Source organism: Balaenoptera ricei, chromosome 15 (genome assembly GCF_028023285.1).
Source record: "Balaenoptera ricei isolate mBalRic1 chromosome 15, mBalRic1.hap2, whole genome shotgun sequence".
Taxonomy (NCBI): Eukaryota; Metazoa; Chordata; class Mammalia; order Artiodactyla; family Balaenopteridae; genus Balaenoptera; species Balaenoptera ricei.
In genome coordinates, this window is record NC_082653.1 from 21,332,129 (window position 1) to 21,359,223 (window position 27,095).

The 27,095-nt window shown below is 42.2% G+C and overlaps 2 protein-coding genes across 5 annotated transcripts in view; both read right to left on the reverse strand.

Moving 5' to 3' along the window:
* Positions 1–207: 207 nt before the first annotated feature.
* Positions 208–4,215, reverse strand: ADIG (adipogenin). Its single transcript, XM_059898287.1, has 2 exons — positions 4,089–4,215; positions 208–320 (listed from the first exon to the last, which is right to left on the reverse strand). Exons 1-2 carry the CDS (start codon positions 4,213–4,215, stop codon positions 208–210), a joined length of 240 nt encoding a protein of 79 aa, XP_059754270.1.
* A 2,276-nt stretch (positions 4,216–6,491) lies between these two features.
* Positions 6,492–27,095, reverse strand: part of RALGAPB (Ral GTPase activating protein non-catalytic subunit beta) — a 106,713-nt gene continuing 86,109 nt past the window's right edge. For all 4 annotated transcript variants that reach the window (XM_059896342.1, XM_059896341.1, XM_059896340.1 and 1 more), the window contains 8 exons: positions 22,771–22,929; positions 20,994–21,159; positions 18,213–18,335; positions 16,819–16,955; positions 14,673–14,781; positions 13,818–13,896; positions 11,420–11,568; positions 6,492–10,589 (listed from right to left, as the gene is read on the reverse strand). In XM_059896342.1, the coding sequence (XP_059752325.1) occupies positions 10,396–10,589; positions 11,420–11,568; positions 13,818–13,896; positions 14,673–14,781; positions 16,819–16,955; positions 18,213–18,335; positions 20,994–21,159; positions 22,771–22,929 (1,116 nt within the window). In that variant the 3' untranslated portion in view covers positions 6,492–10,395. The remainder of the gene's footprint in view (positions 10,590–11,419; positions 11,569–13,817; positions 13,897–14,672; positions 14,782–16,818; positions 16,956–18,212; positions 18,336–20,993; positions 21,160–22,770; positions 22,930–27,095) is intronic.

Sequence of the window (27,095 nt, forward strand, 5' to 3'; positions counted from 1 at the left end):
AGGTGACTGGTCCTCTAACGTGGCAAAAACAGGTCTCCCACACAGTAAGGCAGAAGGTTCTCTGACATGGCAGAGACAGCAAGATTTCCAACATGGTAGAGGGAGAAGAGCTCCAACATGGCAGCCGCCCTAGGCTTTGGGCAGCCCTGAGGCTCCTGTTTCCAGCCCCCACCTCTTAGAGGGGCCTCACCTGGCAGAATAGGCTCACTAGCAGGGCCTCTCCTCCTCTTGGCTTTGGGGTGTCTTCTGGCAAAACTTGGCGGGGCCTTTGCTCCAGGGCTCCCAATCAAAGCAAACATCTGAGTCATTTTCCTCTGAATCTGTGGAGGGACAAGACAAGGCCTCTTCGGTGGTCACATCCTAGCTCCTATTTTCGATGCTAAAGGAGCCCCCTGCCGGGCCCAGGCATCCCCTGAAGCTTTATCTGAGGCCAGGGGGCCAAGGCAGAATCCTGGCAGATGAGACAGCCCCAAGACCTCAGGAAGACTTTAGGGCCTTGAATGATGACCAGGGACCAAGAAAGAAGGTTGGCCCATGACACATCCACTTCTAGAAGAGGAAGGACCCTAGGGGTGAGCAAATGACCTACCTGTATTGAGCATGGTCCAGGAGGGGACACTGAGGAGACACAAGCCCACCCACCCACCTGTTCATCCATCCGTCCACCAGTTCATTCATTAACAAATGTCTGAGTATATGTGTCCAATGGTGTCCCGTACAGCACTGTTTTATGGTGAAACACACACATGCGCACACACACACTAAAATACCCTGGAAACCGTGTGTGTGTCCATCATGAGAGGTCTGGGTGATGAAGTGTGGCACACTCACGTGTGGCATGTCATGAGGCTTTTAAAACACCCGCATTAGATCTGTATCTTTTAACTTGCTGGATGTCTATGGTATATTACAAGAAAGTTGCAGAGAAGTATATGGTAGAATCCCTTTCTTAAAAATAAGAACATCCCCTTCTCCACCCCAAAGCCCCCCACCAGGGATCAAACCCAGGCCCCGGTGGTGAAAGCACCGAATCCTAACCACTAGACCACCAGGAAACTCCCTCGGCCTTTTCTTGGTCTGAAATCTGAGGGGCTGTCTTCAACCTCCTCTACTTCTCTGTAACCAGTGAAACAACTTGAGTATACTCAGAAAAATAAGAATCTCCCCCTTCCCCCTCTTTTCTCACCTTGCCTTCCCGAGATATGCCGTGTTAGCAAGCTCAGGTACCCATCTAATAACACGTGTATGTTTTCCTGCCGCTGGGAGGTGGCAGCGCTGGACGCAAAAGCAGGTCCCGGCTCCACAGTCCCGTGTGGTTCCATGGGGGCCCTTGTCCAAAGGCAGGGAATTCGGAGTCTTCATCGTCCCCTCCTATGTCAGGCTGGGGACCAGCATCGCCCTCCCTGGCCGGCTTCTCCAGGGCTCAGCTGCCAACCATCTTTTCTTGCCTCTGCACCCATCTCACCAGGCAGCTCCCTCCTTCTCTCCACTTGCTCGAGCCTCCACTTGGAAAAGCTCATTGGCATCCTCACATCCTCGTGGGCCACGTGGCACTTGCTGCTCAACCTTCTGCCTTCTGGGCTCTGAAACCGCCCTGCTGAGCCAGGCCAGGTTGGGGTGGGGAGGGGGGAATCAGAGCTCCTCTTGATGGCTGTTCATACTGGATTCCAGGCCAGAATTATTCCAATCAAGAGATCCATGGCAGAATAGAAAACCCCAGGCCAGGGTGTCCCGAGCCCCAGCCCCCCAAACCCTGGCAGGTCCAGACCCTGGGTTTGAGCCAGTTCTCAGCACAAAGACAGAACACAGTAATACTGAGATTTCCAAGAAGACGGGGACCCTGAGGGAGGGCTGCTTGCCTCACTTCAAGGACAGTTTCTCTTCAATGCAAAATCAACAAAAGGACCTGTTTCAAACTGCCGCGTGAGACGTCGGTGGGTAAACAGCCTCTCAGGAGAAAGTCTGAGAGGGGGGTCGGACAGGGCAGGTTGTGGATGGCTTAGAGATGGGCCTCCAAGGAGAACGAATTGGAGGAGATTAGTGCCTTGGACCTCAGGGAAGGTGTCCCACCTTCCGGAAAAGCCATCCAAAGCCACGCCTACACTTCCTCCTACCTTGATAAAACCGACACTGCCTGGATTATTTCTCAGCTTCCAAGCACCTGCTATGTGCCGTGTGTGTACAGGTACCCTGCCCCTGACATGCATCTCTCCACAGCCCCAAAGGGTAGGGACCATTATTATCTCCATTTTGTAGGTGAGAAAACTGGGGCTCAGAGAGGATTTGTCCCAAGTCACACAGCTGGTAGGTGTCAGAGCCCAGGTGAGACACTGGACAGTCGGCACTCTTAAGGGTGTGGCCTTGGAGGTAACTTCTCTCCAAACCTCAGTTTCCTCACTTGTACGATAAGGATTATTTCACAGGGTTAGTCTGAGGATTAAATGAAATAAGGTACACCAAGTGTTTAGCACAAGGCCTAGCACAGTGTTCAAAAAAGCTATTGTTATGAATGATTAAGGGGCAAAGCTGAAACCCGGCCCGCATCCCCTAGACTCTGGAGAAACGGGATTTTATAGCCACTGCAGGCAAGGGCTCTGCCTCCTACCCAACACTGGCCCTCAGGGAGGGCTGCCGTCCACCCTGGGAACAGAAGAACACACTTTAAACAAATGTTTTCTGGAAGCTCTCGCCAGGAACTCCTAACAATTGCACAATTGCCAGCTCCTACATGTGAGATCATGGGGCAAGTTGGGGGTGAACTGCTCAGCTTGTCTGAGCACCATCTGAGCAGAGCTGGCAGCACACTCAGTGCCCTCCCTGCCCAGGTGGTCAAAGGTCATGGGGCTGCTGAGCAGGAGGTGGGAGGTCAAGCAGTGCCCAGGAAGAGGGCCCTAGGTGACGGGAGTGCCGGGGGAGACGGGACACCTGAGGAGCAGAGTGTCATTCCTGCCACGTGGCCAGGCTGTCCCCCGTCCCCACCGGCCCACCGCTTCCAGCCTCTCTCAGGCCTGCTTCGCCCTGCCTCCCACTCCTCTGGGTGGCATGCTGAGTTCAGGACAGATGTCGGTCAGCTTCCGTGATCCTGCGTCCCACAGAAACCCAGATCCTCCCTGATGTGTGGTCTGGGCAGGAAACTGTGTGAGTGGTCTCTGGGCACCTGCTAAATGCTGAAGGCTGCTGTACCCATCGAACTGGGTGTTGACTGCAAAAGCACAGGGCTGAGGGCCGAGAGGGGCTGAAAGCCAGCCCGTGCTCTGCTCACCGAGCCTTGTGCCCTGGCTGCATTCACAGGAAGGGACATCTTTTACTAATTCATCTGCCCAGAGGGGCCACCTCTTTCTGATTTGTACCAAAGACCTTATGTGCTAGCTGTGGCCCTGAAGGGACACCTTTTTGTGTGTGTATTTATTTATTTGTTTATTTATTTATTATAAAGATTCAATTCCTTCTAAATTAATGATTGGTCACAAAAACAGAAAGCATTTACTGCCATGCTGAAACATACATTTTACATTTGACACCATATTTCACACAAAAATTATAGTTCCATTATTCTGTGTATATATATATAGTTTACATACACATTTTGATAATAATAGCTTCTATTACCGGTGGTACATGACTACTGCTTCTTCAGAAATAATATGAATTCTGTATACACGATGACCAATTCCAAGTACATTTCTGCTCCAAGTTTATTTTACCACAAATATATTTATATTATAGTGCAAAAGTAATAAATTGTTTTATCTTCTATCTAGAATATCTTAACTAAATTCGCAATCACATTCACAATAATTTCATATGTACCAAAGACCTTATATGCTAGCAGTGGCCCTGAAGGGACAGATGTGCACACATACATATTGTTTTCCAAACTCAGGATTCACTCTGGGACTTCAGGTTAAGAAACGCTAAACTACCCCAAGTCAATGCTTTCTCTTGCAGGTGACTGCTTGTCAACTCGGAGCCAGCAGGAAACCCCTCTGCCTGAAGGACAACCCTCTCTCGGCAGTTGTTTTGGGACTCCCACCCTATCCCAAGTCCTGCCCGGCCTCCAGGATTAGGGCCCGACCTGGGCAGCTCACCTTGGCTGAGTAAGAAGTGTAGCCAGACGATCAGCAAGAACAACAGCAAAGCCACGGGCAGACAGAGCCAGAACACCAGGAAAGAAAACGTCAGCTCGTTCACCAGCGGCACCAGAGGGTACTTCATGGTGTGTGTGTGGCTAGGCCAGGCCGGCCTGGGCTGGGCTGGCAGGGATGCCCCGGGGACCTGGCGGGCCGAGCCACGCTCCGCTCTCAGCCCAATTGTGACTGAACGGGTGACGTAATAAGGAAACCACAAGGTCCTTCAGGCAGCTGAAGAGAGAGCTGTTTTGGACGAGTGGGCAGAAGCAGGGGTAGTGGGACAATCTGACTGAGAACAAAAGCCCAGGCTTCCAGGCCTGGGTTTGAATCCTCATAAGATGCTGTGGGTTCACGTGACACCTCCCCGACCCTCTTGCAGAACGGAAATAATCCTTACCTCACCAAGCTGCTAAAAGTTAGAAAAGTGGATACAAATTGCCCCCAGGTGGGTGTTCATATATCTGAGGTCACATATTCCTTCTGGAGCCAGCAAGGCCCTCAGTAAATGACTGTTATTTAATCTGGAAGCTTCTGCATCTCTCCTTATTAGGGTTTTCAGTGAAGAGTTTCTAAGACTTTAACCTTGTTCCTTTATCTCCCAAGTGGGCAAGACACCCCCAAATGCCGAGCTTCTCTCTCCCCCTCGCCTCTGTCATTCCTTCATTATGGAGTAGTCAGTAAATCTCCACGTCAGGTCCCACGACAGGAAGGAGGCGCTGGACCTCCCAGGGCCTGAGAGCCCCTAAGCTGGAGGGAGACTCTGGCCAGGCTGGGAGCCTGGTGGGTGCGGGAAGTCCACACGAAGAGCGGCTGCTGCTTGTGGAGGGCAGGAAGGCAGAAGCGTGGTATTCTCCAGCTGGCCCACCTGCCTCAGCCACTGCCAGCAGAGGGGCGGAGGGGGCTGGACGGTACTTATGAGACATGCCGATTGGCATGCTCACCCTGCTCTGCTGAGTCAGAACCTCCAGGGGGTGAGGCTCGGACTCCACGCATCAATGGGCAACCAGTCTGAGGCCGACTTGCTTTTGAGACCACGGCATCTCGTGGAGCATAGGTTGGAAAGTCAGGTAGACCCCGTTCCAGGCTGGGGGAGCAGCTGTAGGAAGTGGGTGGTAGACCTAGGGGAGACATGGAGTGGAAGGACCCCCTTAGAGGAAGACACTGGCCCAGGGAGAAGGGTAAGAGGGGTCCAGCCACAGTAAAAATGGGGGCGGGGACAGCTGGGGTTTGCAGGGCCAGTGTGTTTAAAGGGAGTCTTAGCCCCGCTGTGGAATGACCCGAGTCCCCAGCAGAGGAGGGTCAGGGCAGATGGTATTAGAATGTGCATCCATGAAACACAGTAGCCTGGCAAGCTGTGCCACTCAGGGCCCAGGGGCCAAGACCAAGAGCTGGGTGGTCTGGGTTGGGGTGATTTCTTGGCACTGTTGTTTGTTTGTTCGTTTTTGGCTGTGCCAGTCGTAAATGTGGCCCGCAGGATCTTTAGTTGCAGCATGCGAACTCTTAGTTGGGGCATGCAGGATCCATTTCCCTGACCAGGGATCGAACCTGAGCCCATGCATTGGGAGCACGGAGTCTTAGCCACTGGACCACCAGGGAAGTCCCTTGGCACTGGGTTCTGAAGGGGCTGGGGTCAGAAAGAGCTGAGCAGCACAGCTGAGAAAGGCTCGAACACACATATCCTTGCCAGACCCCAAAACAGGGCCACCGTGCAGTCAGCCCAGGGCTAAGCCCCCCTGGCCACCAGAACCCAGCAGCAGGTCCTGTGGTGAGGAGGCAAGCAGGTGTGGACACACACCTGCAGGGGAGGCAACTCGCAGCCCTGGCTTCCAGTTGCAGTTTGGGGGGTCACGCATTGTCACGTGGAGTCAGTGCCAGGCTGGAGGGGTGGCTCTTGGCAGAGTCATGCACCACAGCTGTTTGCTCAAGTGGTACCACCACCCCCCACGTGTGACCTAGGCATTAGGTGTTAATCTGGCCCCATGGAACCTTCTGCAGCCAAGACCCTACTCAAAGGGCCAGTGGGCAGCGGGAGGACCTCCCCCTGCATCTCTGCTTTCCTGATTGGCCAGCCCTGGCAGAGCTCAGATCTTCTGCAGGCAGGGAGCTCAGCTGGCATTTCTGTTCCCAGGACACAGAGAGCCAGCCAGCCGCTCAGCAATTGCTAGCCTCTGTAAGGTGGGTCTCTGCTGGCAGTGCCTTAGTTACACAAGCTCCTTCCAGCCTAGAAGGCCAAATAATTTTCTTTTTAAATTTATCAAATTTTGAGTATTTCATGATACTCTACAAAACCAGGGTGAAAACCTACTGATCTAAATTATGAAGCACACCCATGCCAGAGGCAAACCAAAAGCACACATGACATTTTTAGATAAGAATCTCCTTAAAATTTAATTGACTAAATGTATTACATTCAATATTCCATGGGTTTCTTCTGGACAAAGGGGTTGCATAAATACAAACAAGCCTCTGGGCCTTCTTCCCTAACTGACGAAGAGGAAACACAGGAGGCGAGGGTACACAGGACACCTTCATATTTACATTTCGCCTTTACTTTACAGTTCAGTGCCAGAAATATTTACAGAAAATACAATAAGAAAAAGATCATGTCTTGGCAACATACCAAAATTCATACAAATTGTGTATATGATTTCAAGCAAATAATGATACTGCTTATTTTTTAGCCACAACTGCCAAGCCCTTCAGAGGAGAAAGATGTTCTTGGTCACTGCAAGAGATAAGGACTTGGGAAACTTGGTTTGCTTCAACAAATATTTATTGGGCGCCTACTGTATGCAAGGCACTGTGGAATCCCAAATTATACCTTTCCCTCACCATTAAAAAAAGAAAAGCATCTGAAAAACATGAGTTGATACTCCGAGAAAAACACTATACAGTACATGGCTTCTTTAGCTACTGAGAACCCACAGTTTGATTCCACATTGAACAGGTGGATTACCTCCAATCTCTCCATCTCGGGAAAAGAGGCTGTCATGGAAATCCCTAAAACAGACCACCTAACGCAACTTACCATTTCATGTAAACATATAAATCAATTCTTTTTAGGAAGATATAACCTGAACGGGTTTTAAAATGCTGAATGGAGAACTACCAGCAGGAGTGTCAAATTACCTCCGATACATTTTTTACCATCTACATGTCTTTGAGCAAGGCTGACTGCCACTTTCTTTGGGTAAAATTCCACCTTCCAATATAAATAAATACTCTTGAAGACACTGCTTCTCTAAAAATCACTCTGCAGAGTCTGACAAACGCTTCCTCAGTTTATACAGGAAGTAACCACTCATGAAGGCCTCACACACACAACCTGTAGGGAACTGACATTACTGGCCAAAGATGTAGGTATTTTGTTTTTATAAATGAGTCCAGAGGAGAATGGGCGGCCTCAGGGGACCTGAAGACCTGGAAATGGAGGACAGCATGCATGCATGTTGTGTATATATTGCCAGGACGGGAGGGGGTCAAACCACCATGTAACTATCCAGGTCAAAGGGCCAACGGACAGGAGGGGGTCTTAGGAGGAAGCACTGGACAAAAGAGAGCCGGCTGAACGGGAAAAGGCAAAAGCCCTCCTCTCTGTCCTCAGTGCTCCCAGTCAGAGAGGGGGAGAGAGCCCCTATCCCCCAAATGTGAGAAGGGACTACGAGGGGCTACCTGCCTCTGTCCCCTGGGTAACGCTTTCCTTGTCAACAAATGTCACACTCATCCACACCCTGGTCCTGTCACATGCAGCAACTAAACTGTTTAAGCCAAAGACCAAAGTGGTCCTGGCTTCCCCCCAAAGGTTCTGAACCTATGTTAGCAAATTTATCAAGTGGACTACTAAAGATTATTATTAGGGACTAAATATGCTCCTCTGGCATTACTGTACTCAACGTGACTTTTACAAAGGCAGTTGAGAGAACTTAGTGACCATGAACTCAAACCCACACTAGTGAAAGGTCCAAGGGTCCTCACCACACTCCCTTTTTAGGTAGATGTGGTTTTGAGCAGAAGGAGTACCTGACGAGGTACGTGTACCCCACACTCTGTGCCGTACACACTGGGGTTTCATGCCTTTGGGAGCAGCACAGTCCTAAATCCATCCCTCCTTCCCTGGGGGACCACAAAGTCTCCCAGATCATAAATGCATTCAACATGGTTGTTCACTGACTTATCAAAGCCATTAGAATTACAAAGAGTTGTCAGAAATTAGAGCAAACTGAAGCAACAGGAAGGCCACCCCAACACACACACCACCGTACATTCTGCTGACAGCAGAACTATGCCAAAGGTAAAAGTGTTATCTGAAGAGTCACACTGAAGAGGTACACCTACATCAGTTATTTTTAACCTCTGGAATGTTATAAGTTGCACATTAATTTATAGCCTTCTTTGTCCACATCCATCAGAACAAGGGCCTATTTTTTCCCATGAAATGTCAATCTGGAATTTCCATGAAAGTTGTTAAACCTCACTTTACACCTGCTGAGCTACTAAAACATTTTTAGGGTAGAACGTGCTAATCATACAACCCCCTCCCCCATGCTACCATCTGGAAACATCAATTTATTGCCCAGATTAAAAAGAAAATCAATTACTGAATAATATTATACCCTGAATGGAAACTGGAGTCATAGAAGGAGGAGGTTACTTTTACCTGAGCTTAAAACAAACATGAAGAAAAAGGTACGGCAAACTTAAAACCAAGAGCTGCTATGCCGTTTCTTGCTCACAGATATCAACATGTACTTCTGGAATAGAAATATCTGCACAGGGAATTAAGTCCTATACTATTCCCCACCCTCTAATTAAACTACCAAAACATCAAACCAAACAGACCACTGTAGGCCTGACCTACAGAATCTACTGACATCAGAGTTCAAGTGGGAAATCACCCCTTATACAACTGTGATCACTCCTCTTTGGACTTTTAAATGTCACTTATTTTCTTAACATAAAATAATCTTAATAAAGAAGAAAGCACACAAGAATAGGAGAAATGAGCAGTGTATATGCTAGCACTGTAACAGGAATCCTTGTAAGGAGGTTCTGGGTCTGGCCACCTCAAAACATTTATCCCTGGCAGAAAAGTAGCAGCGAGGTAACAGAAGTATTTCAAAAACCCGGGCAGGGATTTGTTGTGCCTTCAGCCAGCAAAGTCCAGAAAATATGACAACAGCCATTTCTAAAAGCAAGCCACCCAAGGAGGTGGTCACTAATGTCTGTCAATTATGATGAAATCTAGTAGCTCTCTGGGAGAGATCTGAATTAGTAGCGTTGAGAGGCTATTTCCTGAACCCCAAATTAGAATCCTTCATAAACTACTGCAGTTTCCTGCTTGGTCCTGAAATAAGAGACAATGGATGAAACCAAATAATGTTTAACCTTTGCTGTGAATTTATATTTCTTAATATTTAACCAAGAAATTACCAAGGAATTACAAATGGTTAACCTGTCATAATGTCACGGAACTAGACAATAACGGAGAGAGTGGAGGCATCAAAGCCGTCTTCTAACTTAACTCCACAAACTCCATTTGTATCCTCATTAAAGGACTGGGCCATGCTTCCATTTTAGATCTGTTCCTGGGCTGCCCAGAAACTGAGGCCTTCAGACAGACCCTTTGCAGTGATGAGAGTAACTTTTTGAAATGTGGAGAGAGACTATGAAATATTTTAATCTCAGACTTCTTATCTGAGCAAAAAAACACTTAAGTTCTTTCCCGTCAGTATGACATTTGGATGACAGCTGGATGACAAATGGACCTACGAGTGAGCAGAAAGTTGAGGTTTCCTTCCTTCTCCTCCATGCTATCAACACGAGTCTTTAAATGTCCTGGAAGATTCTGAGACAGATTTTACTTTTGAGCACAACCTCCTAAAAAGTGAGGTATAAAACTATCTTCAACTTCTAATTTGCAAATTTGAAACTACCAATGCACATGTTTAACTGAGATGCATAAAAGCCTTTCTCCTCAAAAGGCTTATATTTAACTAAAATTGCCACTTTTAAAAGAAAGTTTATGGCTAAAACGTATATCATCATTACCAGCAGGAATATGATTGTGTCTGGGAGCCAATTTCACTAAAAAGCCGAAAAGTCTTCTCTCAGATGGGTTTATAATGTGTCTCTTCTATTCTGGTGATTAAACAGTAAGCTCTTGGGGAGTGATTTGTTTTATTGTTACAGTGATCACCTATCAAATTGTTTTGCTTTGATATTATAGCTCCAAACTAGAGTTCAATAGTCCTAGACAGACAGTGGTCTAAGAACTACAGTTCTTGAGTCCAACCTCCTGAAAAAGTGAAGTATAAAACTCTGGCTCCAACTGCTTGTTCCGGTACTTGTTGACAATGTCGGTGATCTTCTGTTTCCGGCGGACATGTGGTGGACTGTAGGAGTCACTTTCCAGTCTCTTTCTTCTACAAATGTTAATTACAGTCTGCCTCACCAGAAAACCTTGAAAACAGAGGGTTTTAGTCAGCTAGGTGAACTATCAGTATTCAAGTGAACTATTCTCTGCAAACTCAAACTATTTCATTCCATTTGCAAAACTCCTTGTCCCCAGAGAGACAGAGCTTTACTAAGATAAAACTGTCAGAAGAAACACACAATGACATGGAAAAACAAAATCTAGCCTGACAACCCATTTCCTGCCCTGGACTGTAAACAACTATGCTCGTTTTCCAGGACTGGAAGTTTGTGAATTATAGTTGTGCTCATACTTAGCAGATTAAGCACACTTCAAAACAGAACCAAACATGCTTCCTTTTAACAAGAGCCACAGGATTTTCTACATGTGGGACCTACTAAGTAATATCACCATTTCCTTATTTATACTTCTTTTTGGTTCATGAAAATGTTAAATAAAAAAAAAAAAAAAAGAAAAAAAAATAGAAAACTCAATGGGACTTCCCTGGTGGCGTAGTGGTTAAGAATACGCCTGCCAATGCAGGGGACACGAGTTTGATCCCTGGTCCGGGAAGATCCCACATGCCGCGGAGCAACTAAGCCCGTGCGCCACAACTACTGAGCCTGTGCTCTAGAGCCCGTGTGCCACAACTACTGAAGCCCGCGCGCCTATAGCCTGTGCTCCACAACAAGAGGAGCCACTGCAGTGAGAAACCCACTCACCACAACAAAGAGTGGCCCCTGCTTGCTGCAACTAGAGAAAGCCCACGCACAGCAACGAAGACCCAAAACAGCCAAAAATAAATAAATAAATAAATTTATTTTTAAAAAAAGAAATGAAAAGAAAATTCAATCCTTCAGCCACATATGAAGCTTACCGAGTGCTCGCCTACTGACAATCATCCCATCCACAAGAGGGATGACCATGTTAAATTTTCCAGTGGCTCCTTGAATTTTAATCCGGAATAATCCAGTGTTTAAAGGGTGGATGAAGATGACAGGAACTTCTTTTTCAAGAGCAGTAGATCTTAAGAAAAGAAAAAACTCTTTTTACCCCAGATATTCAAGAGCTGAAGTCCCCCATGTGTAATATAAGAATACCAAGGGGACTTACTGCCAGGCAGTATTTGAGAAGAGACAAGTGATCAGTCTGCTCAGAATCTTCTTTCTGGGAGCCCATGGTGAAGCTCCCCACACCAACACCTGACCCTAATTACCTATCACTGGGGTTGGACTTTTGAAGCTGACCAAAAAAGGGGCTAAAAATTGTGCTTAGAAAACCACTGGGGACACGGGGTGGAAGGAAAGGCCAGAAAAATGTATGGTGGGGAACCATCAATAGCAACCAGCCATGGGACTTTTACTTAGTTCCTCCTTCTTGTAGGGAACAAAAGTGCGGCTGGCCAGAGGGCAGGGAATTCCACCACAGTCAATGCTGGCACCTCAGAGCAGAAGTGGGAATACACTTTAGGCTCACTATGGGAATCCCTGATATGATTTTTTTTTAGGGGCTGGGGAAAGAGGTCGGGAGGACCTTAGTCTGGGTCAGTTGCAAGTGTCCTCCTCAGCAGAGGTGATAAATGGCTGAATCTTATCACAGTCAAAGCCCTCAAAGTCTCTGAACAGGTAACACAGCTGCCAAGGTCAGCAACCATACCTTTAGAAGACTGAATTGCACATCATGTGTCGGGGCTATGCCAATGCATCTAGAGGTACCCATGTTACTCTTCGATGCTATATGCCAGGGTTTTGGTTTGTTTTTGTTTTGCAACACAATGAGCTTTCTTTCTAAAGTGATTTTGGCCAAAGGGACAGTGAGTCAATATTTTAAGACATTTAATAAAAACCAATCCTATACTAATTCTGTCCCCAAGACAAATTCTGAACTTTGCTAAACTACTAGTAAAACACAAATTTTACAGTCCAATCATATTACAACTTTTGACCTAAAAAGATTAAAACAACAACAAACAGTACAAGAGACTTAAAAGTTCTCTTCCAAACTAGTTCTAGAAAAGTACCCCTCATGAAATCTATCCTGGTCTCTTCAGCAAGTCACTGTCATGGACGAAAAAAAGAAAAACAGGACTGTTCTGTATTAAGAGAGACTGTAGGAATTAACACCAGATGGATGAAATGGATGCTGGTTTAAACAAACCAGCTATAAAGACTATTTTAGGGAAAATGGAGAAATTTGAATGTGAGCTGGCTACTAGATGAAATTAAGGAATTGCTACTAACTTTATTACTGTGATAATGTTATCTTTATCTATTTGAAAAGTGTTCTTAATCTTCAGAGGTGCATATTTAGAATGTTAGAAAATCTGTAATTTGCTTTAAAATACTTTAGCATAAAAAACATGGGGACTTCCCTGGCAGTCCAGTAGTTAAGACTCCATGCTTCCACTGCTGGGAGCACGGGTTCCGATCCTTGGTCGGGGAACTGTCAATAAGATCCCGCATGCCACGCGGTGTGGCCAAAAAAAACCAAAACAAACATGGAAGTTTTAAGAATGACTTGCCCTATTCTAGAAATTTAATATGATAATGTCAAAATAAACCACCTTTACTGACTTCATTTCTACAACAGTAATCTAAATTCATCTCACGTGCAATACAAACCAGATCATGGAAACAGAAGGAACTTATTCAAAGTTAAAATATCAAGTTTAGCTTGATATAAATTATTTGTTTAAACCAAAGACAAGCAAGCAAAAAGCTTTGAAACAGTAAAAGCTGCACAGATACATTCTTACTATTCCTAGAATCATATTATTCTGTTTTTATCCTTTTTGTGCATGAAAAGTTAAAATAAAAATCTTAATATTATAATAAAGTTAGTATTACGTTTTACTTAGAAATATTTTTCCATTAAATAGCTCCTATGTGATGAGGATGTTTTAACTGCTATCTATCCAGAATGTTTTGACCAATTTAATTCCATTATTTCTATCTAATATTGCTACTCTATTATCAGCCTTCATTAATACTTAATTGCCTCCACTTCTCCGTCTTTCTTTTTCCCTCAGATAAATTTAAACAGCAATTAATTATGCCATTTAAAAATCCTTGCTAATTTGATCACCTTGTGCATTAATCTACAAACTTCTCTCTGATTCTTTTCCCCTAATTATGTTTACTTCTTACTGCCTTCATCCCTTTTGTTTCATTAAAGTCTTTATCTCTTAATTAAACTGCAATCAACATATTGTAAAAAATAGGTTTCTCTACGCTTAAACACAATGCTGATAAACTTCAAGCAAGTGAAGAGCGTACCTCAGAGAAGTGCTACTGTTTGCAGTAGTTTCCACACCAGTACTGATTTCTGTCATCAGGTCTGAGAGGGGAAAGTTTTCTGGAAGAAAATCATAGCATTACAATTAATATCTCCCTCCTAGGAAACCTATTTTCCTAATCTCTTCACATAGCGGGCAACAAATATATGGACTGCACTATCCTAAAATATATAATCCTAACTATTCTTCACAAATTAAAAAAAAAAATTCTCCCTTAAGACATATTTTAGGTAAGTTCATCTAAAGCAGAGAGTTTTTACAGAACATAATCTATAGTCTTGGAGGGCTTGGAAATAGCTTTAGAAGTTCTGGAAAGCAACTATCACAACTTCCTTATAAACTCTGAGCTGGATGAGATTCTAGGATAAATACACATTTCTAATGTTCTTATGCAGCTTACATAAAAATCATGAGAAACATATCCATAGCAGAATCCCTAAGGACAAATTAGTCTTTACACTAAAATAAGACAGTAGGGTCTGTGGAAAGAGGGTGAGGGAGGTGTTCCCCCTTCTCCTTTCCAGAGGTTCTGGGGTAACTGGGGGCTACATGCAGTGGGACCAAGTGGCCACAAACCAGTAACTGTCATACCAAGAAGAGCTAAAGGCTTTTTGTAACCATGAGTCTCATCAAATCTTCACAACTATGAAATAAGTGCTTGATCACTCATTTAACAGATGAGTGACCTAAGGCTTAATGAAATCCAGGCTTGCTGAACTCCAGTCCCAGCTCTTGGCCACCATATAGGGCCTATGCTGCCACTCCCTTTAGACATTTAACAAGTCATCGTCATCCTATTATAATCTTATTTATGGACAAAGTCCTTACACAGTACCTATATCATCATAGCGTTCCACCCAGACTACAGAAACTCTTGTCTCAGGTCCAAGGGGAGGCACAGGGCGCCCCTGAGGCAGCTTCTTCATTCTGGAGCTGGGACTGAGCTATATGAGGCAGAGAAAAGCAGAAGAGGGGAAGAAAAACAAACAAATAAAAAACACTGGCTTAATAAAACTACAACCATACATTCATCAAGCTACCCAGTGAAATAAGGATCACGTCATGGGAAGTCACTTCTGGAAAAAAGTATAAAATATGTTTGCAGAAAAGCCCTTCTTTGGTTCCTCTGTTTATCAAGTCTCAAACTAGAACAAGGAAATGAAGGTCTAGAAACTTCAAATGAAAAAAAGATAAGGAACACTAAACAATTATAGTTATAAAAATAAAATTTGATGCAATGTCTTAATGGGTGCTTAAAAAGGATCTGAGTCTATCTCTATGGTCAGAAAGCAGTACGATTTTTCCATCATAGCAACATCACTGATTTGCCTGGGGATCCTTTCAGTGTTGAATTCTTGTCAACAGCTTTTCCTGTATCTACTGATACAATGATATGATTTTTCTTTCCTTAAGTTTGTTAGTAGTCTGCAAAGTATGTGGTATATAAAAGCATGGTGCTTTAAGAGTTGTCATTCTTTGGATTTTAAGAAATAACCAAGCTTTATGTGTTTTATTTCTTTTTCTTATTTCCCTGCATAAAACCTCTACTATCTTGTGAATAGAAGTAGTGAGAGCAAACATCCTTGCCTCCATTTGGGGGGAAAGCTTTCAGAATAATGTGTAAGTATAATGTTAGCTGCAGGTTTCTAGTAGAGTTCTGTTTCAGGTTGAGGAAGTTCCCTTCTGATCGTAACCACGTTGGCATTCAGAAAATGAGTAGCAATCCCTGACTATTAGACCTGACTAAAATTCTGCATTACCTGACTTGTTCTTCTCCAAACTGTGTTCTGTGAAACCTTTTTTTTTTTTTTTTAAATATTTATTTATTTATTTATTTATTTATTTATTTATTTATTTATTTATTTTTGGCTGTGTTGGGTCTTCGTTTCTGTGCGAGGGCTTTCTCTAGTTGCGGCGAGCGGGGGCCACTCTTCATCGCGGTGCGCGGGCCTCTCACTGTTGCGACCTCTCTTGTTGCGGAGCACGGGCTCCAGACGCACAGGCTCAGTAATTGTGGCTCACGGGCCTAGTTGCTCCGCGGCATGTGGGATCTTCCCAGACCAGGGCTCGAACCCGTGTCTCCTGCATTAGTAGGCAGGTTCTCAACCACTGCGCCACCAGGGAAGCCCTGTGAAACCTTTTTAAAGGTAGCAACTCATGATTTTCAAAATCAGTCTACTTCAGAGAGTTTTGTGTAAGTTAACTTTTTTTCCTAAATCAATTTTAAAGGTGAACCTCTCCCATATTCTTTTAAGCAAATACTTACGTTAAAAGTAATTTTAAGTGTAGAAAGAGCCAAATTAAACCCCTTTACAATGGAAGAAGGGCTTCAGAAAAGTTTACACTACACTTCGTCTTTTTTATTATTTGTTCTAAATCAATTTTCTTACACCTATAAACTGATCCTGTACTCTTGTTATCACTTACTTGGTCACTTTCCAGTAAGGATTAAGACATAACATGAGGGGAGGACACAGATAAGACATAACATCTGAAAAGGTAAGAAAAAAGGATAAAAGTAAAATGCTGTCTTCTTGTAGTAGCTGCTGTGTTGCCTCACTCAGTGCATTTATTCAAACACTGGGTGATTCTTCAAAATGCTATCATCTGTATGTTGTCAGACTTAAGTTGAATTTTGCATGATTAATGCTATGAAATGTATAGTAACTGTTGTACCATTAGTGGATATTTTAGGGACCAAATAAAAACCTAGGCTTGAGACGGAATGGGTGAAAGAACCGAGCATGGAACTGAAATGGCTAAACCAAGGAAAACAACAAAGGCTGAATTAAAATTAAATATTTGTTGCAAGCTGAAAAAAAGAAAATCATAAGAATTTGATTAAAAAAAATTAAGATACTAATGAACCAGTACTGCTATAATTACTCTCTGGGTTAAAGTTAAAAGCTTTTCAGGTGCGATTCTATAATTACTTCCATTTCACTACAAATTTTTGGAGGTTTATCAACAAAGTGACTTACCCTCTGTGAGGAATTAAGATTGTCTGTGTGATTAGGGAAAAGCTCAAGCGTCAGGGATGGCTGTTTCAGAATTCCTGGCATAAGATCCATATTTGAATCACTATCTTGGTCTGAGATGTTACTTTCCAACGAATCAGCTATAGTGTAAAGAAAAAAAATAATTATAATACCTACTACTTCTTTAGAGCAAACGTGTTTATTAAACTAGTTATGCTAACACTCCAACCTAAGTCACTTAAGCAAAGCATTGCTTCTACAGCAAGGGTTGGCAAAGTTTTTCTGCAAAGGATCAGGTAATAAATATTTCAGGCTTTGCTGGCTATACAGGTCTCTACTGCATATTCTTCTTTGTATTTTATTTACAACCCTTTAAAAATGTAAATACCATTCTTAGTGTTCTGAATTTTGCCTGTGTGCCGTAATTTGCTGGCTCTGGCTCTACTGAGCTGGTGCAAACAGGCTGGGCCAGAGACACCAGGCAGGGACTCAGTTCATAGAGGACAGATGGGGCCTGGCTTCTGGAATTCAGGTGGTAGATCACAGCCTTGACATGAAGGCAAACAGCTGCTAAGACACTGACCTAGACCATGGAAGGCCCCTCCTGCCAGGGACACAACTGGCCCCAGAGTAAGAGACAGAGAGGGGCCTAGAGTGCAAAATTAAGGGTCCAAATACAAAGGTTAGGAGGCTGCCTAGGTAGGCTAGGGTACACAACAAGTCATTAGCCTAGAGATGAGATCATCCAAGTGTGATGTGCAGCATTCTATCCTATGGATGGTCTCAATGAAGAAGCTGAAGTTTTCCACCTACTGCCTGGTCAGGCACAAAGAAATGAGTTTAATTTGCAGGAAGCAAAGGTTCTAGGCAAAATAAGACTAAGAATTCAGACTGAGAAGTAATGATCACTCCTGATCCTTGAGAAGAACAGGCTTAATCACCACCTTTTCTAGGCTGAAGTTTCTCCTCCTCAGTGTTAGAAGATCAGCCAGATGCCATCATGAGAGCCTTCCAATTGCAGTATTCGCTGGGGTTCCATATAAAGGCTCTCACATGGAAACAAGGAAGCAGGTGAGGGCTTACTCATAATTAGAGAAAGAAATGAATAAACTGGAAAACAGGGCTTCTATGTATTAATCAGATTAAAAAAAGTTAAAAAATGGGCCAAAGTGGATCTCCTTTATTTAAAAATTATTATTAGAGGGCCAGTCTTCTTGTTTTTAACTACTTTCCTTTAGTTAAGAGGGGATAACATCCTGTACCTCTGCATAATCTAAAAGCTATCATGCCTTCGAAGCTGAAGAATGTCTTAGATGGCTTCAGAATCTCCCCCAATGCAATACTACTGCACAAACCAGTGAATACAAAAATAGTTCCATACAAAAAAATGCCCTTACTTAAGGACTCCACAGAAGAAGGAACCACAAAAGCTATTTCCGTAAGGGCATCAGCATAATACAGCACCTTCTTCTGTCCGTTGAAAATGCTAGCCCCAGCATCTTCAGAGGAAATCACTTCATCTAGGAATGAGAAACACTACATTACTGCTCTAAAAAGTGGGGAAAACCAATATCATCCTGCTTCATGAAATTTTAACTGGTTAATAAAGTGATAATAAATAGAAGGTACATTTTCAACATGAACCAATTAATGTGTAAGAAGAATAAACCATAAATGTTCATTAAATGTCTTTATACTAACTTTATTTTTTAAATTAGAAGTCGTATTTTTTTAAAATTTATTTTATTTATTCATTTTTGGCTGTGCTGGGTCTTCGTTGCTGCGTGCGGGCTTTCTCTAGTTGCAGCGAGCGGGGGCTACTCTTCGTTGCAGTGCACGGGCTTCTCATTGTGGTGGCTTCCCTTTGTTGTGGAGCATGGGCTCTAGGCATACGGGCTTCAGTAGTTGTGTCACACGGGCTCAGTAGTTGTGGCGTGCAGGCTCAGTAGTTGTGGTGCACGTACACTAACTTTAAATCATAAAATCTTAATTTCATACTTTCTGAAACTACTCTAAATCAGACCACTTTTGATTAGCAGGACCTTTAGCTCATCTGTATAAGGCAGATTTAGGGAACAGTCTTTTTGGAAGAGGTAACAGTAATCAAAAGGGAGAAGACTACCACAGTCCCTCTGAAGGGAAGGGGGACAGATGCCTGCGTGTGTGTACTCTTGCTTTCAAGGCATTTCCTGTCCCTGGTCTCTCTCTACTGCTCCTCAGCTTTGCTTCTGTTCCACTTTCTCCAGTGATCAGTGATATAATATGAAAGTGTACAGGCAGTTTAGTAATAGTATCTGCTCTAAGCCAGCAAGATTGAATTAACAAAAGTAACACTCCTGAGAGCTAGTATAGTTTTCAATTAAAATGAACACAATGCCCTGCCCTTAATACATAAAAGATCAACAACCTGACAAAAAACTGGGAAGAGGAAATGAACAAGTAGTTCTCAGGTAAGAAATAAAAATATGAGAAGATGCTGAAACTCAATCATAATTAAAAATAGAAAATTCCTCATCTAACAGACCGGAAGACACCTGAATTGGTGAGGATGTGGCAAACAGAAGTTTAGACCAGAGGTTAGCAAACTTTTTCTGCGAAGGATCAGATAGTAAATAAGGCTTTGCATGCCATATGGTCTCTGTCACGACTACTTAAGTCTGCCGTTGTAGCATGAAAGCAGTCAGATAATACATGAAGAAGCGTGGCTGAGATCCAATAAAACTTTATTTACAAAAACAGGCATGGGCTGTAGTTGCTGACTCCCGGTTTAGATGCTGGGCAGGCACTTGTGTCTACTGCAGTACACACTGTGGTTACTGCCCCAACATCCACTCCACCCTCCCCTCCTCTACCTTGTTTATTTCTACCAGGATCATTCCATCTCTCTTGCTACAGCGACAGGCTCAGGGTGGTCCAATCACTGCGTATCTCAGGATTTGGGGAGAAGGGAGGTTCTGAGACTCAGCTAATCTCTCCTCTTCAGACTAGTGTGGTATGTGAATGTAAAGCCTAGAACTGCCTTATTTGCACTATGAGGAAAGCCAGGCTGGGACAAAGCCAACACATGGAAAACAGAGCTAAAGGAAAACTGCAGAGAAATAGAACAGGACTGCTGATCAAATGGCAACAAAAAATGTACACTAATCTCTGGAATTTTCAGTTATATGAGGCAATAAATGACCTTCAAAATCTAAGCCAATTTGGGTTGGGTTTTCTATTACCTGCAACCTTAAGCATCCAGCTGATACATTTATCAAACTTAATCCTTTATCAATTCTACTTATGAGAACTTAGTCTATAAATACACTCAAGCACATATTAAAGGTTATGTGGCAACTAAAATTAGAGCATATCCTCAAATACTTTGATTCAACCTTGGTTGAAAGTAGAAAAAATTACAAGTCTCAAGTCACAATGATATTCAATGGGAAACCTTGAGAGAGTATAATCTTGTTGACAGAAAAACTCTGCTAATTCAAAGCACGGACATAGGCATTACCCACTTGAGAAAGGTATTATTAACTTTCCAGTGATTTCAAGAGCCCCCAGAACAAAAAGCACTAGCCAGGTGGGGCAAAGGCCTTAAGTTTAAACTTATACTTGCTCTGGTACTTGTTATCCTGATTACAGTTCCTCAGGAGGATTTGCAGAGATGGGCATGAATCTCTCAGAGATAGTCAGCTGTTTACTACAAAGATTTTTATATAATATCTCAAGAATGTAACTTAAATGACAGCCACAAAGTCTAAAAAACACACCTGTTAATAGAAAACTATATTTATTAGACAAAATACACTTGTTAGGAAACTGTACTGTTTGCTATAATCTATTATAATATTGTTATAGAAAATGGAATTTGTTCACTCACACTCCAAAAAAGGAACTTATTAACCTTGTGATAATTAGGCCATTAATTTTATATTAATTAACTCTGTCATTATATATGTATATAACATATACATTCATTTATATATACATATACATAAGTATTCCCCATATTAACAGAAAATGTCTGGAAGACTATACAATTATTAAGTGACCTCCTGTGAGGATTAGAGGAAAGAGGCTTTTCCATTCTATACCTCTGCTTGTTTTTTTTAAGACTACAAACTAATAGTAAAGGGGGAAGAGTCAAGAGTAACAAAACAAGAAAAAACAAATGAACATATGAGTTTTACCTTGTTCAGGTCCTTCACCATCATCGCAACTGTTAATAGACCAACTAGTGGAAACATGCCCAGTCCAGCCAGGGTGTCTGCCCACATCTACCGCCCAGCCAAGGGAGAGCAAAAATTCTAGGAAATGTGGCTGAACATTTCTGGAAGACTCCACATTCTTTAAAATCTGAAATACATAACAATCATCAGATATAATGAAGGAAACAAAAGAGCGTATCAAAATAAGCTTCATAAAAATCGATTCACTTTGAAGTGTCTGATAAGTCAAGCCCAAGCTTAGAATAAACTGGGGACTATATATATCACTGTAGTTAAAAACGCATGCTTCCAAGTTAGATAGGTTTGGGTTCAAATCCTGGCTGGGCCTTGGGCAAGTTTCTTAACCCCACTGCTTCAGTTTCTTCATCTGTAAAGTGAGTAATAATGATGGTTGTGAAGATTAGGTGAGATAATACAAGAAAGTCCTTTAGCTCCCTCCCTAGCAAAATAATTATTGAGCTAGACATGTTTACTAAAAGTAAACAAAAAACACTAAGTCCCCACCTTCACAGAGTCTGATTAGTGAAAAACATTACACAGGTATGTGATTATTTACTTACAAATCTTGACAAATGCTATAAAAAGTATAAACCTATTAAAAATTCAATAATTAATGAGTGGGAAAACATCCTTCTCTTAGTCCAAAGAAGAGAATGCAACCATTCCAGAAAAAAATGAAGTGACCAGAAGGGTCTCTCCTCTTTACCAAGTACCAAACTTAATTCCTGGGCTTCAGAAAGATAAGTCCCTTGTTCTAAAACAGTGGTTCTCATGGGGGTGATTTTGCTCTCCAGGGGACATGTGGCAATGTCTGGAGACATTTTTGATATCACAACTGGTGGGGCACCGCTGGGATCTAGTGAGTAGAGGCCAAAGATGCTGCTATATGTCCTATTCTATAGAACAGCTCCCATAACAAGGAATTATCTGGCCCAAAATAGCAACAGTGCTTCTGTTGAAAACCCAATGCTAAAGGAAGAAAAAGGAGAAATCCTCTACAAATTAAAAATGAGATGGGGAGAGGGGTAGTTGTATCAACATCATCTGGGGAATCTCTTAAAACATAAGATTCTCTTAGCCTACTCCAGAACTTCTCTATCAGATCAGCAGAGATAAGATCCTGGAATTACTACTTTTAAAAGCTCTCCCAAGTAACTTTTGATGCAGCCAGTCCATAGATCACTGATGTAGTTCATACAATGTTAATCAATGGCAAGACCATCTGGAGGCCTAATAAAGGTAAAATATGTGGTGTGTTACGTCGAATACTTCTCAATCCACTGGGCATCGGTGCCAGGCCATTATCTCTTAAACATATCATCTCTTAAACACATCATCTCCTTAGAAGTGTACCTGTTTAGTTCACCCATGTCCCTTCATGTTCTTCTAAGTGCCAGGAAACTGATTTGACAGCCAGTTCTCCTTTTCTTCCAATTAAAAATTTTTTTCAGAAGTGAAACTTTAAAATAAACAACTTGAAAATTTAGTCAAGATGCAATAAGTAAGCCAAATTCAACTCGCAGGCCACTGGCTGGCAGCTGGAAATTAATCTAAATCTTCCCTGTGGCTAGGGAAGGCAGGTCTCAGCCATTCTAAAGGAGGCCTCAGAGAATCTTATTGTTTTCTAGTCACACTCAGTCCCTAGAAAGCTAAGGAAACTCAACCGGTGTAAGAATTACCTCAAGGGTTTATAAAATTTACAGCATAAAAATTTACCCCCAAAATCCAGAAATCTTACCTCCTGGTTTGTTTTCTGACCTGGCTTCATATAGAAAATAAAAACTGTGTCGAAGGGACGACATGGCAAGAGATCCAGATACCCAATGTCATCAAAAAATCCAGGTATCATGGAGTCAAGTGCAATAAGGTGAGGAGGTAGACGACTATTTGCAGGTTCCTATCGCCAAAGGAAGAAAGGAGAAATTATTATCTCTCTTCATCATTCTAATTATAAAGGCAATACTTGCTCATGTTTTAATAAACATTAAGTTAAAAAAAAATTATAAAGTGGCAGCAATAAGCACAACGATAATCCCAAACTACAGAAACTATTTAACATGCTTGTGTACTTCCTTCCAGTTCTCTTATTTGCCTTTTTCTGTTGAAAGACAGTTGAAATCTTAATATGTATATAATTTAAAATCCTATTTTCTCTATAAAATATCAAGCTTTCTAGGAAAAAATTTTATATGTATTTTATTCTTATTCATTGCCCGTGTTAATGCAAAATGGCACAGCCATGCTGGGAGGCAATTTGGCAGTTTCTTGCAAAGCTAAACACAGTCTTACCATACAGTGAAGCAATTACATAACTTGGTATTTTCCCATATGAATTAAAAACATGTCTACACAAAAACCTGCACACAAATGTTTACAGCAGCTTTATTCATAATGGCCAAAACTTGCAAGCAACCAAGGTGTCTTTCTGTAGGTGAATGGATACGTAGACTGTGATACATCCACACAATGGAATATTATTCAATGATAAAAAGAAATGTGCTATCAAGTCACAAAAAGACATGGAGGAAACTTAAATGCAAATTGCTAAGTGAAAGAAGCCAATCTGAAGAGGCTACATAGTATATGATTCCAACTATATGACATTCTGGAAAAGGCAAAACTGTAGAGACAGTAAAAACTCAGGGGTTGGGTGGGGGAAGGAGGAGGAAATATGTCTAAGAAGATTACACTGGACTTTTAGGGCAGTGAAACTATTCTGTATAATGCTATAATGATGGACACATGTTATTACGCATTTGTCAAAACCCACAGAATTGTACAACACAGAGTGAACTCTAATGTAAACTACGGACTTCAGTTAATAATCCATCCCATACTGGTTCATCACTTGTTACAGATGTGTCACAACGATGCAAGATGTTACAATACGAGAAACTATGTGTGTGGAGGAAGAGAGGTTATATGGGAGGTCTCTCTACTTTCTACTCAATTGTTCTGCAAATCTAAAACTGCTTTAAAAAATAGTCTATTAATTTTTTAAGGCATTTTTTGTTTTGTTTCCCCCCATCCCTTATCTTCTTTGAGACCCTGATCTTGCCCAGCAGGTTGGGCCATCCACGATATTTTTCAGGAAAGCATCCCCCAGAGACGGCAAGGATTACTCTCCTCTACAATAGCAAGGATCGTGAGCCTGGTCTTCTAGTCCATTATGTAACATTCCTAACAGGGGTTGAGGCAACACCCTATCATCAAAAACATTACTATTTTTGCAGTCAAACAGAAGAGTATTCACACTATGAAATAAGTTAAGACTACAAATAGCCTCACATCAATTCAGGTCAGATTTTTCCACTAAGTGAATTTTATACAAACATACAAAAGAACTTCTAGTTTTCATTTTTTACTTTGAAATCATGGATAAGGAACTGTAGACCTGCAGCATGCTATGATACACTTTATAGGACAAAGGCTCCTCATTCTTTCTTTTTTAAATAAGCTATCTCATCAGCTTGTTCTTCTGGATGATCTTCTGATTCAGGAACATAACATGCATATGTTTTATATCTCTTAACTCTTAATAACTTCATTTAAAATTTTTCCCTCTAGGTCTGTGTTTTAATACATTTTCTTAGAATAACTTTTGTCAATATCGCAGTTGTAACTGAGGTATTTTGGCATCATATTTCTAACTGGATATTAGAGCCACAGTCATTAATATCTGCACTTTGTGTGTAGTGATCTTAATTCTCATTTACTTTAAACATTCTATTGATTCTCTTATGGCTGTCTAATTAGAAATCATATTACCTGGGAACTGTCTTTTCCTTTCTAATGGTTTTTTTCCTCTTATTTAGTTTCTTTTAATATTTCACTGACTTTCCTGGTTTTGATACTATACTGTAGTTATGTAAGATGTTACCCATTGGGCGAACCTCCCTGCACATTTTTTAAAAAATTTTCTGTTAATCTATAATTATTTAAAAATTAAAATAGGGACTTCCCTGGTGGTGCAGTGGTTAAGAATTCACCTGGGGCTTCCCTGGTGGCGCAGTGGTTGAGAATCTGCCTGCCAATGCAGGGGACACGGGTTCGAGCCCTGGTCTGGGAAGATCCCACATGCCGCGGAGCAACTGGGCCCGTGAGCCACAACTACTGAGCCTGCGCGTCTGGAGCCTGTGCTCCGCAACAAGAGAGGCCGCGATAGTGAGAGGCCCGCACACCGCGATGAAGAGTGGCCCCCGTTTGCCGCAACTAGAGAAAGCCCTCACACAGAAACGAAGACCCAACACAGCCAAAAATAAAATAAATAAATAAATAAATAAATAAATAATTTTTAAAAAAAGAGTTACTTCTTCTCCAGTTATTAAAAAAAAAAAAAAAAAGAATTCGCCTGCATATGCAGGGGAGACGGGTTCAATCCCTGGTCCGGGAAGACCCCACATGCCACGGAGCAACTAAGCCCACTCGCTGCAACTACTGAGCCCACGTGCCTCAACTACTGAAGCCTGCGTGCTCTAGGGCCCGCATGCCACAACTACTGAGCCCGCGTGCTGCAACAACTGAAGCCCATGCGCCTAGAGCCCGTGCTCTGCAACAAGAGAAGCCACCACAATGAGAAACCCGCGCACCTCAACGAAGAGTAGCCCCCACTCGCCACAACTAGAAAAAGCCCACGTGCAGCAATGAAGACTCAACACAGCCAAAAAAAAATTTTTTTTTAAAATTAAAAATAAAAAAATAACAACTTTCCATTAACTAAAAAACTCTCAGTGTTAAACAGTGGCCAAGGTAGATATCCTTTACCTCTGATTTTTAACAAAGGGTGGTTCTAGTTTCCTCATTCCCCATCTCGTTTCCTAAAGAGGCTGCCATTTACTGAGATCTACATTACTGGCCGTGGCTAAGTTTTTGGTTTTTTGTTTATTCATTTTTTTAAAAATCAGACTGAATATTATTCTACTGAATACTGACTGTTTTATTGACTGATCTGCTAAAATAGGATCAAATTATTTTCTTAATAACTTTACTAATATTTACCAATAACTGACTCTCCTTGAGTTCCTAGGATAAACCTTACTTGGTTGTAGAAGTTAATTTGTTTAACACGCTGCTGAATTCAGTTTTACTAGCATTCTCCTTAACACTTTTGCACATATATTCATAAGTAAAGACTGGTTTATAGCTTTTTCATATGTGTGTGCTGTCCGGTTTAAGTTATTAGAGATAAGCTAAGATTCATAAAATAAACCAGTTTACTTTCTGACTTTTTCCTATGTTCTGTCTCTCTTTTTTTTTTTTAATATTTATTTGGCTGTGCTGGGTCTTAGTTGCAGCATGCGGGATCTTCATCGCAGCATGCAGGCTCTTAGTTGCGGCATGCGGGCTCTTAGTTGTGGCATGTGGGATCTAATTCCCGGGATTGAACCTGGGCCCCCTGCATTGGAAGTGCAGAGTCTTAGCCACTGGACCACCAGGGAAGTCCCTTTTTCCTATGTTCTGAACCAGGTGAGAAAGCATGAGAATTATTTCCTTGAAAGCTTAAAAATTTCAAGCAGAATAGATAACATGAAAGGAAAACTGCAATCTCAGAGACAGGGCTGTTAAGGCTCTTCTTATCTCCCTTCAGTCCACAGAATGTAATATTTTCTTCCAGTATATTTTTATTTACTGCTTCTACTCTGTTCAATTTTCTCCACTAGGAATACCACTAATCATTTGTAGACTGTATCTTTGTTCCTGGCCTTCCATAGTTACCGCTGTATTTCTCATTATTTTCCTCTTTCTGTTGTTTTCTTCTGTGTTTTAAGAGTTTTTTACTTTTTACTTTCCACCACTAACTCAATTTTCTACAACATAAAATATTTTTCATCTACATGCTGAAATCCAAACTCAGTCAGCAATGTTCCCCTCTGCTTTCCTTAAAAGTTAAATGGCCTTTAACCAAGTAGCTGCTGGAGAGTAAAGGCAGGGGGCAACTTATGCAATAAGCAACTTCTTGCCTGGCAATCTTCAGTTGTGCTTTTCAAAACAAACAGGCCTTAGTACAAACTCTAAATCCACATTCAGGGAAGCCATTTCACATTTTTGAGGCCCTGTTTCCAC

Coding starts and splice junctions, on each gene's coding strand:
- ADIG (XM_059898287.1), bottom strand. CDS start 4,215: ATGAAGTACCCTCTGGTGCCGCTGGTGAACGAGCTGACGTTTTCTTTC. Junction 321..4,088: donor ACACTTCTTACTCAGCCAAG/GTGAGCTGCCCA, acceptor GTCCCTCCACAG/ATTCAGAGGAAAATGACTCA.